At 42.3% G+C, this 14,020-nt stretch overlaps 1 protein-coding gene across 2 annotated transcripts; it reads left to right on the top strand.

Annotated features, from left to right (window-relative positions):
- The first annotated feature begins 299 nt into the window (after nt 1-299).
- fgf24 (fibroblast growth factor 24) lies at nt 300-13,556 on the top strand. Of its 2 annotated transcripts, none has more exons than XM_067519341.1 (5): nt 300-2,276; nt 2,460-2,496; nt 6,397-6,565; nt 9,876-9,982; nt 11,871-13,556. In XM_067519341.1, exons 1-5 carry the CDS (start codon nt 2,245-2,247, stop codon nt 12,147-12,149), a joined length of 624 nt encoding a protein of 207 aa, XP_067375442.1. In that variant the 5' UTR covers nt 300-2,244; the 3' UTR covers nt 12,150-13,556. The 2 variants fall into 2 exon arrangements, with proteins under 2 accessions (XP_067375442.1, XP_067375441.1); XM_067519340.1 differs by having other exon boundaries at nt 549-2,276; nt 6,397-6,574.
- The last annotated feature ends 464 nt before the right edge of the window (nt 13,557-14,020 follow it).

Here is a 14,020-nt window from a genome sequence, read left to right as displayed (position 1 = left end):
CTGCTCTGTCTTCTCAGTTGTGGATTTACAGCCGCGCTCCGAAAAAGTTGCTCACAAACGTGCTTTAAGAGCTGCTGAGTGACTCCACAATGCTGGCTCCATCACAGTCGCCGTGTTAATTGCTGTTTATCTGCCTGCTTTCTTTAAACCAGCTCTCGGTTGCTTTTATTTTGGACTTTGAAAAGTTTTTGCAGCAAGAGACCAGCAGCTGATATACCCACAGCCTTGTATTTGTGAAGAAATGAGCAAATTATCTTTGTGGATAATTACTATTTGCTCCATTTTGAGGCAGACAAGGCCAAATTAGTCACGCTTCAAATGGCCTTATACATCAGTTGTGTTACAGGGATTATGAAAGTGCACTGTGGTTGACAGGATCAAGCCTGCTTGTTAGGCAGCCATGAATCACTGGGTAAACCCACATGAACCCACTTTATCCACACTTGTACCCACAAAAGCTACAGAGTCTGTCATCCAAAGTCAATCAAATCCAAATGAAAGCCACATTTCATTATTTTGCTGATAATATTGCTTATTTTTGATGTTTTGCCTCATGGTGATCAGCAGCTGCTGCTCCTAAACTCTTCCTTTCAGTGGTTTCTTCACTGCAGCAGCTCCTTTGAAATCGTTAACATGCAGAAATATGTATGTAATAATTTAGAGGTGCTTTCAATATCAAAGGGACAGGAATGCAGGGGATCCAGTTCGAGTGGGACAATGACAGTGAACCAAACCAAATCTTTCTTTCTTTTAATTTTAGTGGCAGCAGGGATGAGGGGCTCGCCGGAATGCGGTCAGCTTTGCAGCGCTTCTAAGCACATTTACATCTCTCTTTTATTGAAATGCAGGGCAAGTTATTGCTCATTATTGAAGAAATCGAGGTCGATTACAACCTGCATCTCAACACTGTCTGGGAGAGGCCAGGGCAATCCACAAACCAGCAGGAGTAAAACCGAGACACACTCAGTTTCTGTAACCGTTGCGAAACAGCACCCGTGTTTGGTTTGGACCGAAAGTGTTAATGCAATAATAATAATAATAATAGTGATAATAATAATAGTGGAGGGTCCGAACATAATTAAAAGATAAGAACATAAGCACAACACTACAGTCAAATAGTAAAATGAAACTCGAATGAGCAAATAAAAAAAAATGTACATTTCATCACATGCGTCCAATTACATTTTATAAATTCAGGCAGCCTTTGTCCCTATCCCGCTTCCAATTAGATCGTCTCCCAAACTTACTTCCAAAAAAGAAAAGAAAAAACCCAGTAAAAAAGAAGGAAAAAAAAAAAAAAGCACTCGGTCTCCCCGTGCTGCTGCGCGCTTTGCTTTGCCCACCGAGAGGAGAAACCCTCTGCAAGCTGATGGCCTTTCCAAGATTACCCTATCAGGTGCAAACCGCTGACATGTTTCCACCCACCAACAACAAAAAAGCCTCTCCGTGCCCAAATCTCAAGCCGCAGACGCACTAACACCACTGACAGGCACTGCTGCGCCATCACCAGCCCCCAAACCTCTCCGGGGATTCGCTGCTGTCGCAGCGATTTCCACACAGAAAAACACAACTTTTCTTAATGCTTGGATAAGTTTGTTCCCTCACTTTTAGCGACTTGTTTTTTTTTTTTTTTTTTTTGGAAGGGCGTGTTATTATACACCGCTTTTCCCTTTTTTTGTGTGTGTGTGTGTGTGTGTGTGTGTCTCCTCCGCAGCGCTTGGTAGAATAAAATGACCCGTGCAAGGTGTAGAAATCCCCCGCAGGTACGGACGGGGTTGAGGAGCTTCTGATCTCCGGACCAGCGGGATTGGGATTGCAGGACAGCCTTGGTAAAGGCTGTGGGTGAAAAACTCGAGGGATATTTTTTTTTTTTTAAAGAGGGACTTTTGTTGGAGAGCTCCAATTCTGAATCCTTTCCACGCCTGGCACCAGTTTACGGATTTCGGGGAGCGAAAGGGATCTGAGAAAAAGACAAGAAAAAAAAAAACAAATCTTCTGGATAATTCCCCTAACAAGGAAGCATCTGATGTTACATTCGGCGACTCTGCTGTTGCTCTCCGCTTATCGATATTTACACGGGGATTCAGTCTGCTGCTCGGCCCCGCAGTTGTGTGCGTAAAGGACGCGCAGAGGAGCGAAAGCGAGATAGAGAGAGAGGGAGAAAGGGGGCGACTTCGCCAACCTTTCCCGGAGCTACAAATCTGTGCAAGCAGGTGTATTTCAGGTGTATTTCTGCAAGTCAAGATGTCTCTGTTGCCTTCGAGGTTCATATACCTGTAAGTGTTCCACATCTCCGCTTGCCTTTCGCAAACAGAACCTTGCATTCTTACCAATAGAAGTCGCTAAAAGCTACATATTTGGGCCTTGCTGTCATTGCAGGTAGGCTGCGTTTATATCTCATGTAATTCCCTGTGTGATTCACTCCCCTCCTTCCTTGTCTCCTTTCTCTCTCCACTTAGGTGTTTACATTTTCTGGTGTTCTATTTCCAGCTGCAGGTATGTTCACTCCCTTGTTCAGCTTTTCGTGTGTGTATGCACTGTGCAGTTTTACAGTATAAATAACGCTGATGATGATTATATAGGCTTTGTGTTGAGCGGTTCCTAAACTATTAAAAGTCTTGCTTTTGTTAACTTTACATTTGGAAGATACTAATAAAATATGGCCTCAAAGGCTACGTGCACCTCTAATTAAATTATTTAAAAATAAAAAATAAAAAAAGAGCAGCAGCACCAGAGTGAAAAATAGTCTTAATGTATTAAAAAGTGACCAAACACGATACTGATCACAATTAAATTATTATTAGAAAACCAGTGCATATAGACTAACATGTTGTGATCGACAAAAATAATCGACAATTAAGTGTAACAATTGGAGAGAGTCTAATTCTAAACACCCGAGTTTTATCAGTCCAAAAAAAAAAAAAAAAAAAAAGAAAGAAAAATAAAAGAAAATCTGGTATTCAAGTAGCACTTTAGGTATTTTACACCAGAACAGTGTAATAAATGTTTTCACCCTCGCGTTTAAAAGTTGTTCTTGGCACAGTTGTTCATGGGCTCGTTTGGCGCTTGTAGCCTCGGTTTTTATTAGTTGCGTCTCACTTTGAACAGTAATGATTTGCAGGCATCCACTTCCCTAATTGAAGGCGCCGCTAATCAGATAAGACGCTGCCTCACTCAGAAAGCCATCCGATCACTTTATGGGCATGACAGGGTACAAGTGCATGTTGTTTTCAATTTAGTCATAGACGGTTAAACAAGAGAACAAGCAGGTCTCATCCGTTTCTTTTTTTTTTTTTTTTACGTTAGCCCCCACAGTTGGAAACATTTAGGTGTAGCTTTTCTTGTATATTTAACAGATCGTTTCAAAAAAGGTCATATAACAGTGGATCATACGAAAAACGGCGAGTTAACATTAAAAGTGAAGCTCTGCAGGAAGCAAAGTCTGTAAAATTCATGACATTGGTTGCACGGTTCTATTTGAGTTCCTCTTATTGTTGCTTCATCTCGTCCCAGTCGGGAAACCATTAGCTCTCACAGACAGAACAGTTGGTTCTATATAGGTGTAGGTCAACTTAAGAGCCTCTTCTGTTCCAGGATTTCAGCATTGCCACGAAAATCAGAGAGTCAAAGACCTGACCTTTCCTGCTATTGATCTAGTTATTGTATTATGTGGACTGCACGTTGATGAAGTAGAGAAAAAAGTCCAATGATAGATTGAGGCATTTATCAAGTAACACAATGATTCTTGGCTGCTGGAGTGTTTAGAGTCTATCAAACGAAAAACCATCAAACTAAAAACAATATGAAAGAGAAATAAAAATGCAGCAGTAGCCCTTTATCCTCCTGTCCACCGTCTGCCCCCCAGCACTGATACCAACAGCTAAAGAATCCTACATGTCATGTTGTGGTTGTGACGAGCAAAAAAACACAAGGAACAACCGCAGCTGGAAGTTAACTGTGATTGTGTCTGACCCCTGTGTGCGTGTCAGGCAGATAGAAAGGTGCATCGCAGATGGACTCGAAAGCTAAGCCTCCTTGTTGACAAGCACAAGACTTTTGAAGTTTCAACCATATCCGTTTTCGTGGCGTGTCTTTGAAGGACGCAGACAGCGCGTTTGAAAAAAAAAAAAACCCCTGTCACTTGCATTCAGCACGACCATGTGCTTAGGCTTGCCTTCGCCTTGACGTGAAATGCTGTCTACCAAACACACCTCCGTGTTTGTTTAGAGATGGGGAGATTTGGGATAAATCCCTCGGCAGCCCAGTTAGGCCACGGTTTGTTGAGCGCTTGCTCCTCAGCTTTGAAGTTGATTTTGAGAGAGACAGAGAGAGTTGACAACGTGGTGATGCTGATGTTTGACTTTGCAAATGGAGGCAGCATTTTCATTCTACTTTTCTCTAGTGGGAAATAACCCGTGGCAGATGCATGCATGCTTCATTTGAAACCAGTCCGCATTTAGTGTTAAAGTGTCTGTTATTTATTAATATATATTTTGCTAACGCAGATCTCACTTGCAGAGGTCCTGTAGTTGAGGCTTTTTTTCTTTCATGCTGTGCAGTTCTACGGTGCCTAATGTTTTGGAGTTTCCCTCAAGAAAAACCTACTAAATGATCGTGTACAACCACAAACGCGCGAGGCTTTGCCCCCTATTGTGCAGAAGGCGACCAATCCTCGTCTAGTTAGCAGTTCACTGATCTGTCAGTGAAGTCGTTGTTGAGTTTCGTATTTGTCCACTTACAGCCTTGAGTCTTGAAAAGCAACTTGTTGAGCTCAGAACTGTGGAGATAAATTGGATTACTCTGTTACTCCCAGAAGGTGCTGGTAATAGGAAAAAGATTTCTCTAATAAAAAGTCCCATTTGAGCAGATTGTGATGCCTTGAGTCGACTGTGTTTACGCCACGGAATTGTTGCATCTGTAGATTTTGCTTTTTGCTGTGCAGCTTTTCATTTGCTGCACCGTCTGGTGCCAAAAGTAACATTACGGGTGTGTTTCCTAAATGTCAAGATACAGAAGCCATTTCCCAGTTCGGGGGCTGGATTCTCCGAGGGCCACATTTCTAGACGAAATACATCATAACGAGCCAACAAGTCCTTCCTCCTTCAGAGGCTCTTCCAAATGAGAAATGCTGCCTAATGCTGCAGCTCACCGTCACAATTGCATGTAGTCATTTGGCAGAGGCTTGTGATCCAAAGCCACTCATGGAGCACACAGCATGGGCGACTTAGGCTTCAGTGTATTGCCCAAGGACAACAAATGCCCCATCCTTCGGGATTTGGGGGGAGGTGTCTGTCAAAAACATTACGACTCGAGCTGATGCACGAGCACACAATTTATTTTTGGTTTCTGTCAGATTCAAGCGAAAGCCGTGGGTTGGAAACAGTGCTTCAGGTCATGACCCGTAATTGTGGACCGCGAACAACTTGTATGCCGCCTGGCTCAGAAGAGCCTTCTTCAGTAGCCTCTGCAGGATTTGCCCTCAGATTTACAGTTGTTGTTTTTGGTTTTTTTTCCCCTAAGGATTTGTTCTACTGTTGTCACAATTTCTCATTTTGTTTGCCACGTGTCATTAATTTACTAAAGTTAGAATAACAAGGACTCGGGCTATGTAATGTGTCTATAATTAGCCACCTGAGAACCGCCACATAAAAAGCCATTACCGTGCAATTACCACACCATCCTGCTAAGGAAGTGGGATCTTGGCGTGAACTGAGATTCCAGGGCCTCTGAAAGTATAAGTTTCTTCTTGCTCTTCCACATAACGTCTGCGATTTCCTGTTTTTATGTCAGGTCGAAGCAGACTCATAAACATCGGGCCAGTGAATCCTGAGAGGCAGATTTGATTAAAAATGTCTTCTACGAGAGTGTTTTGTAGTTGAAGGTGCCTCTTGCCATCTGAGTCCTCCCATCTGCTGCGTAGCCTAATTTATGGACCTTACTTGGCCTGCAGGCAGATATTTGTTTGATGATAGTGCAACAGGTCTGGATGCTTCAGGTGTATAATTGCTAGTGGCTTGCTTGCTTGTGGAAATGGAGTACAGGTTTCTCAATATTGCTGGAGGCGCATAGTACACTGCTGTGTCAACACCGAGCAACCGAAGGCTGCACTAGACTTTGCACTTGTTCTGTGGGATTTTTTTTATTCAAACGTTGACTTCATTGACACATCTTGTAGGATAGTTAGCAGCTTGTAAATGCCACGCATATAAAATGTGGAGCTAGAAAGCGAAGAAAGAAAAACATTAAAATGCCACAACTTTTTCAGCCCCTAAAGCGCCTTTTTTTGATGTAGGGCCCATAAAAGAAACTTACACATTACTGTCAACACCCTTATTGTGACGATCTGTCACCGTCTCTCTCTTTCTCTGTTTGCTCCTGTCTCACACCACCATGCAGGAATCGCAGCAGAGCTCTGCTGATTTCAGGTTTTACATCGAAAACCACACGAGGAACCCAGACGACCTGAGCCGGAAGCAGGTTCGGATCTACCAGCTATACAGCCGAACCACGGGGAAACACGTCCAGATCTTGGGGAAGAAAGTCAATGCCAACGGCGATGATGGGGGCAAGTATGGTATGAAGGAACTCCTGTGCATCTCACCTGACACTTTAGCTAGTCTGCAAGATGGGGAATCACCACCAGCAACCGACTGAGTTTTGGTGCTCCTTGAAGTTTGTTGTCGCTTCTCCAGTTACTTTACAGTTCCTCATTGTTTGTTCTTTGTTCCACTTGGTCAAACTTTGTAGACGTTGCTGACCCTGCAAGTGGAAGTTTACTGCAACATTTGAGTATCCAGAGCAAGAATCTGGATAGATTACGATGCCAATGCTCTAATTGTTTGCTAGGATGTTTAAAACATTTCAAACCCTTTGTGTTGGTCTGCCGTTCTTCCAAAATATTCTCTTCTGCTGGAGTTTGTGGTTATGAGCTTTCAAGGTCATGCGGGACGAAATGCAGCCTCGACACTGAATGCTGTTGTCTATGAGGAATAAATGAAATCATGTGACTTTCTAAGTAGGAAAGTGCAGATTAATGCTGATTATCCATGAATTTTCAAAATTATTCTGAACAATATTCTACATGCTTCACTATTGTCACATTTAACATTAGATATGGTCAACTGTGTTTCTTTGGTTCAGTCAAACAGTGTGAAACTGCATCCTGTAATTTTGAAAATGTTAAGTATTAAGCATGAAGTTGACAAAATCATTTGCCACAGATTGAGTTTTTAGCAGCGAATCGAACGTTTTCAGACACAATTTTCTCCCTCTGTCATGCTTAAATATTGTTCACCAGATCAAAACAAATATGAAAGATAATTAAATTGGTCACTGAAGCACTCTTTGATGCAGTGGTACAAAAAAAAAAACCCAGCTTGTGTGCGTTGTGCTTTCCTGCAGATATTTTGCTCATAACAGCTGACTCACGGCTCTAAAATTGCTGGTCTTGAATGCCTCTGAATGAGTGTTTTCAGTCACAGATGCGCCGAGGCGAAGTTTCCTCACTGCTTGTTAGAGCTTGAGTGGAAGCAGATCCAATTTTTCCCATGAGGCCTTGCCAATTTTGCCCTCCACCCGCCCCTCGTCTCCTCCTCCTCCCCATCCAGCTGCAGTACCTGGCACCTGTGAACTCCTTTGCACTCACTAATAACGCTCAGGAAGATATTCTCCTTGCTCTAATCCACTCTCAGTCACTGCAGCTTCACAAAGAAAGGCCACAAACCGCCAGAGAAGAAATAAATCACTTCAAGTCCATATCTGTGCAGCTGAAGTGGGGGGCACAGTAATTCTTCTTGGGTATTAGTGCAGCATATTTATTATTTTTAAGAGACTGGAACGGTGCTTTTTCCGAACGGTGCTTCATACCTGATACGTGTTGCCACTCAAGAGCAGATGGTGGGTCACTGCAAAGGCTTTTAAACTGATAAAAGCGGCAATTTAGAATTAAAGCAACTTCTTTGACAGGTGACCCCCATGCTGAGGTCAATAAATGCCCGTGGCTCCACATTGTTCATAATTGTGCCGGTTCACCAAAGCACATGTTGCTCAAAAGGAGGAACAAGCAGAAAAGCACACAAAAGGTCAAATATTCTAAAAGTTTTTTTTCCCCTGGTGCTTCTGTGTAAGCCCCATGGCCACCTGTGAAGTCAGAAGTCTGAGGTCAGTTAGACAAATACCCCGAATACTCAAATATAATATGACTAATATTACAGTGGTCACTCATAGACTTCAGCATCAGAGTCAGCGTTCTGTGCTGAGAAACTCACTTCACATTTTTCATGTTCCAGATGCCATTTTTGTTACATTACCATCACCACAGGGCGGCCTCTGAGATTTCTGCTGTCAGAGTGCGGTGTTCATACATTTAGAGATTTCTTTTTGAAAGTGTACACTGTAAATACAAGTAACACCTTCAGTCCTTTGTAAAGTACATGCCACTCGTTAGCAGCTGTTGATGATCCCTCTGAGCATTGTGCTGAAGCCTGCAGTTTTTTGTTGGAAATCAAACCACGAGAGGTTTACTCCAATACGCAGTCACAGACAAAGGGGAACTTGGAGTGAGGAGGAAAATATTGTTTTATCTGATGCTCTGGGTCGAGGCTTCATACCTGAGGTTGAATTTTTGGGTCTCCGTGCTCACAGTGAGAAGTGTTGTCGAATGACTCCTGATTTGACTTGCAGAGGAGAGGTCTCCTTTAAAGCATTCGATCTCTACACACACAGTCTGTTGGGTTTTCTGTTTCTCAAAGGCCACAGGACGTTTCAGATTGATCCTCCCAGACATAAAACTAAATCAGAAATGTTTTTTTTTTTTGGGGGGGGGGGGGGGGGGCTCCTAAAGTAAGACCTACACACAGAAGTCACTCCAAAAAAGATGAAACTGCTCATACTGTACCTTGTCTAAGTTTCACCTCGAAGACAGGTCACCTACTTCCCACTTTCTTAGCAGGATTGGATTTAAAGGCGGGGGGGGGGGGGGGGGGGGGGGTGTACTTCTGCCCCCGAGCCCATCCCGTTCCCTTTGCCTATTCTTCCTCTGCTCCCTTGAGCGCTACTGAATGGCCCTGTGTGTTAAACAAATGGATCATCTTAACTTTTTGATTGAGTGAGCACAGACTAAAGGGAGCTTGAAACCTAATCCCGAGGGGCACATAACTGCTGCACAAATGTTTGGCAGATATCTTTGCTGGTTGAGGGGCGAAGAGGAGACAAAGGTGACCTCGCAGGGGTTAACATTTGGGATGGGTGGGTGGGGGGTTCGAAAAAATAAAAGAGCCGCTGGGACACGTCTTTAGAGTGGATTACTGCTGTGTCAGGCTGAAGTGATGGGGCATTGTTGTTTTGGTGCATATGTGGCAGTACATAAAGGATGTTTAAGTGATGTTGCACAAATGAGATTGTTTGCTCTGGAGACCCATAATTTAGATTTTTGTTGGAAAATGGGCTGAAACACCGTACTAATGCCATATTCTTAGGATCTTGCAGAATATTGTCCGTCACTGATTTATAATCATTGAAATCAGTTAACCGCTGCAATTGAGATGCAGTATCAATGAAGTATCAATTAGTGACCACAACAATAATGTGAATAGTTTAATTAGTGCATTATTTATGTCATCTGTTTAAGAGTCAGTGCTTGACCACAAGCCCTTTGTTAACATTTGAGTTTGCAGGGTTTCTTTACAACACTGAAAGTTGAAGTACATATTTTTATTTTAGGTCTCGCTCAGGAATTTCTCAAATGATTGAGCAGTGTTGCAACTCTTCAAAAAAAAAACTGTGTAAATGTATCAGAATCCTCAAACCATATTTTTGCGAGTTTGCGAAATATTCCACATGTCCTTGACGGGAGTCCACCGTTTTCTTTTTTCCAGCTCTTCTTGTTGTTGAGACAGAAACCTTCGGGAGCCACATTCGAATAAAAGGGAAGGAGACCGAACATTACATTTGCATGAACGAGAAGGGCAAAATAGTCGGACGGGTGAGTATGTTAAGGTTTTCATTGTGGGAATATGCTAAAAAGCGAGCGAAAACCCTTCAGGGACAGCTCAACGTTTCTACAGGAAATATGAAATTGCCGATATCAAAGTGAATGTTATACACGGAGCTCTTAATCTAGGTTGAATTGAATGCAACCTCAGATCTGCTTTCTCCTGCTGTTTTTGTACACCCTAACAAAACCCCTTTGATAACTCCCAGCCATTCTTCCATTACGTAATCGGCCCACTCCTTTGACACTCGATCAGTCAATTACAGACTGCAATCACCACAATGCATTGAGAGACTAATGGTCACTTAGGAGGAATGCCATTGCAATTATATCACTTAGTCACACCAGGTGGCCACAAGTGCAGGATGACTGCATGTGACTCTGTGGACGACTGCGTCGATATGGAAAAGAAGTTAATATTTGAAAATGTATACTGTGGAGGCCCATGTGCGATTTGGTTGCATTAATAAGTCATGCTGTCAGCATCAGTGGGGCTGCAGTAATTCACACACGTTTTCACTCTCTCATCGTGGTCATCTGTTAGAAACATGCATTTGAACGTGTAGTTGCAGGGGCCTGTTTAAAAAAAAAAAAAAAAAGCTCTTTCACTTCCTACTTTAAACCGTTGTAGAATTAATGTGTTTTTAAAAAGTCCAAAAAAGTCAGTCACTGAAATTTGTATTTAATTTCAGTGAGTTAAACTCTTCAGCAATGGCATGAAGGACTTTCAAAGTGCCCTCTTGCACAAATTAAACACTTTCTGATTAACACCTGGTGCTAAGCACATGTTCCCTACTATGATTTAGTTTAGCAAACGATTTGAAATGGAAATACTTCATTACCTAGAATACATTGCTCTGAGTGGTGATCTCAACAAAGACCAGTCCTTTTGGATGATCTGCGTTTCTTTTCTGCAAAACACTAAGCTGTGACCCCAGTACGAGTATAGTACAGTATCAGAATCCTCTAGATTTCCACTAGTATTTCACTTTGCATCTTTTAATCACTTTGATATCTCATAAAGCCCAACAGCATGTTTTTGAAAACAAATATAAAGACGGTTACAGAGTTTCATGTATCTATAGGCTAATATCTTAATACCATATTTAGACATTTTGGGAAATCTACTTAAGCTCTACAGCGCGAGAAAGTACGATTAGGACCGGAAGCAGTGGGAAACCACTTGCATGGTTCACTCTAAAGGTAAAAAGGAACCTTCCTATGTCTTGCCAGGGACCTAGTAGCTGCTCTAACAGCTCACTTCTTCTGGCCGAGAAGACAACTTTTTACACTTTGGTTTAAACAAACAAGATATATGGTGAAGTTCAGAGGTGCTGATAGCTAGATTTGTCACGTGCAGAGTGAGCCAAGTTAGCTGTTTCTGTCTTTATGCAGAAGGTTTCCCTACATTTTTATTCTAAAACATATGCAACTTTTCTAACAACAAGGAAGAAAAAAACTGTCACACTATTCTATTAAAATTCAACTGCAGTATTTCCCAAGAAAATATTTTTCTTAAATATACGCCGCTCGTCTCGATAGGAAGTAGTGTCATATTACAATACTCGACTTAATATTTCATCTTAGTATGGTTTTGTCAATGGTTTGAATCCTCATGCCGTCCTTCCGTGGCATTTCTCTTGCCTACAAGTGTCTGTTAGCCTCGTTACAATTGATATTTACTTCATAATTACAGTGAAGGAAAATCAAAAGTGCTCAACACTTCAGCAAACTGGGAAATAAAAAAGCCCAGCAGAAAGGCAAACCGTTCTGAGTCAGAGTACGCAGATGTAATGGAAATAAGCCAGAATCTCACATGGAAAAGAAGTCATGCTGCTTTGCTAATAAATTAAACGCCCAATGTTTTTCCTTCTTCCAGCCCGATGGAAGGAAACAGGAGTGTGTCTTTGTCGAGGAATTCCTGGAGAACAACTACACGGCCCTGGTGTCAGCCAAGTACAAAGGATGGTACCTCGGTTTCAACCGGAGGGGGCGGCCTAAGAAAGGCCCGCGGACCACGCAGAGGCAACAGGAAGTCCACTTCATGAAGCGCCAACCGAAGGGCCGGGTGGACCCACTGGAGGAGTTTCGTTTCACCACAGTAACTAAGCGGACACGAAGGGCTCGGCGGTTAAAATCCAACCCCAAGAGGGACTGATGGGACTGCGCAAAAGTGTTCCCCCTGCGGGAGAATAATAAATCAAACTGAAAAGTTCAAGTCTCTCGTCTTAAAAGAATCACCTTAAAAAGACCTGTATAAACAGACACACGTAAAGAACAAAAAGAGTCAAAGATGTTCTATTTTTGTATTTCAGGATGACTATTTCCTAACTCTTGGATTCCTCTGGGTTGATATCAATGTGCTAACGCGTCTGTCATGTTATTTATACTGGATAAACTAAAGGACCTCTGAGAGAATTCCTGTTGCCGTCGTTCTCCGCTACGTTTGAGCTTGAAGCAGGAGCAGGAGCATTGCTGCTGCGATGTTATAAAAATCAGCCAGCTAGAGATTTATTGGAATACCTGTCCGTTTTTGTTTGTGTTGCCCCTGACAACGTGGATCCCATACTTTCCACTGGAATCAGACACCATGGAGATGAAAACAGGGAGAAGTGGCAGTCGCAGGTGACACTGGGCTGCCGGGATAACTGTGTAGCTTTGAGTGCAATATTTTACAGGTCTCTCTCTCTTCTCTTCTTTTTTATTTGTTTTTTTTTTTTATTGATATGTCTCCCAACCCTCAGCTTCATGTTTGGCTCCTGGAATGCGCTGAACCCTCTGAGTGCTGTGTGCGACTTCCTTGACATTTCCATGCAGCCTGTGATTCAGATAAAACACAACATGCTTCGACTAGCCAGGCACCAGCCATGGCTTTAATATTGTTTAAACACACACAAAAAATAAATATATATATATCTATATATTTATATATACACACACACACACACTGGTGTAATTCCTAATTCAACAAAGTCTTCCAGCCTTGTCACGTTCGGGAGACGGATGTCACTCCCTTCGGTCTCTCTTTGGACTCCCTTTCTAACAGCTCTTCGTCACAGGTGTTAATGTTGTTCCAGAAAGGCCTTGATTCTTCGAGAGTTAGCTAGCTACTACTTTGGGGATGAAGACTTCCTCTACCTCCTTGTGGGTTTTTGTTTATCTTTTTACCTGTGTGTGCCGTTAATTTCAAGAGCCTCTCAGTGGATGCTGAGCTTGAACTGTGGGCCCTGTGGTTGTTTGCGAGGTCCCCCATGATCCCCAGACAAGAATAATCTAGGTCTTTCATGCCTGATCACTTCATAAATCCACATGTCAGTTTAAGACTTCTTCTCAGACACCCACATGACCATCTTGTCCAGGCTTCAGGGAACATTTCCTCCAACATGTGGTAGAGTTTCTGTCTGAATCCTAAAGGGAAAAAAAAACAAAACAAAAAAAAAACGCTCCTTCTGTCACTGACGACAAACTATGGCCTCTTTTCACCATTAGTATGTATCCACCTGTCCGCTGGCAGGTTTCTGTATGAGTTGCTACTAACAACATGACCCATTTATGATTTTTTTTTTTTAAACAAATGTAAGCAAGAATAATTTTATGATTATTATTAAGATATTTATTGCCTCCCTTTGTACATAAAATGTGATGAGTTTTATTGGGCCTCTGTTAATAAATTGAGGACTATATTTTAAAAAAAAGATCCATTTAATGTCTTTATTGCCTTGTGGAGCGTCGACGTACTGGTTTAGGCTGGAACTTGATTATGTGCACATTGAATATGATACTGCCTAAAAGAGAAATGCTGCAGGTAGCGATGAGTTGGACATAGAGTACATTCCCTTCTCTCTGCATATTGCCAAGGTATGTATTTTTATATACAAAGCCAAAGCGTGAGGGCTGCTTTTAAGGTCAGTGGCTTTTAAATCGACAAATGCCAATTGCAACCTGCCTGAAGGCTTTTAGTACGGCTGTGAAGGGCAACGAGAGTTTAGAGAGGTTCTTTTGAAATGCTGTATTTTTGGCAAAGGAAGT

The sequence above is a fragment of the Channa argus genome, chromosome 10, assembly GCF_033026475.1.
Source record: "Channa argus isolate prfri chromosome 10, Channa argus male v1.0, whole genome shotgun sequence".
NCBI lineage: Eukaryota > Metazoa > Chordata > Actinopteri > Anabantiformes > Channidae > Channa > Channa argus.
The sequence above is the reverse complement of the archived record's forward strand: the minus strand, read 5'-3'. Positions and strand labels throughout refer to the sequence as shown.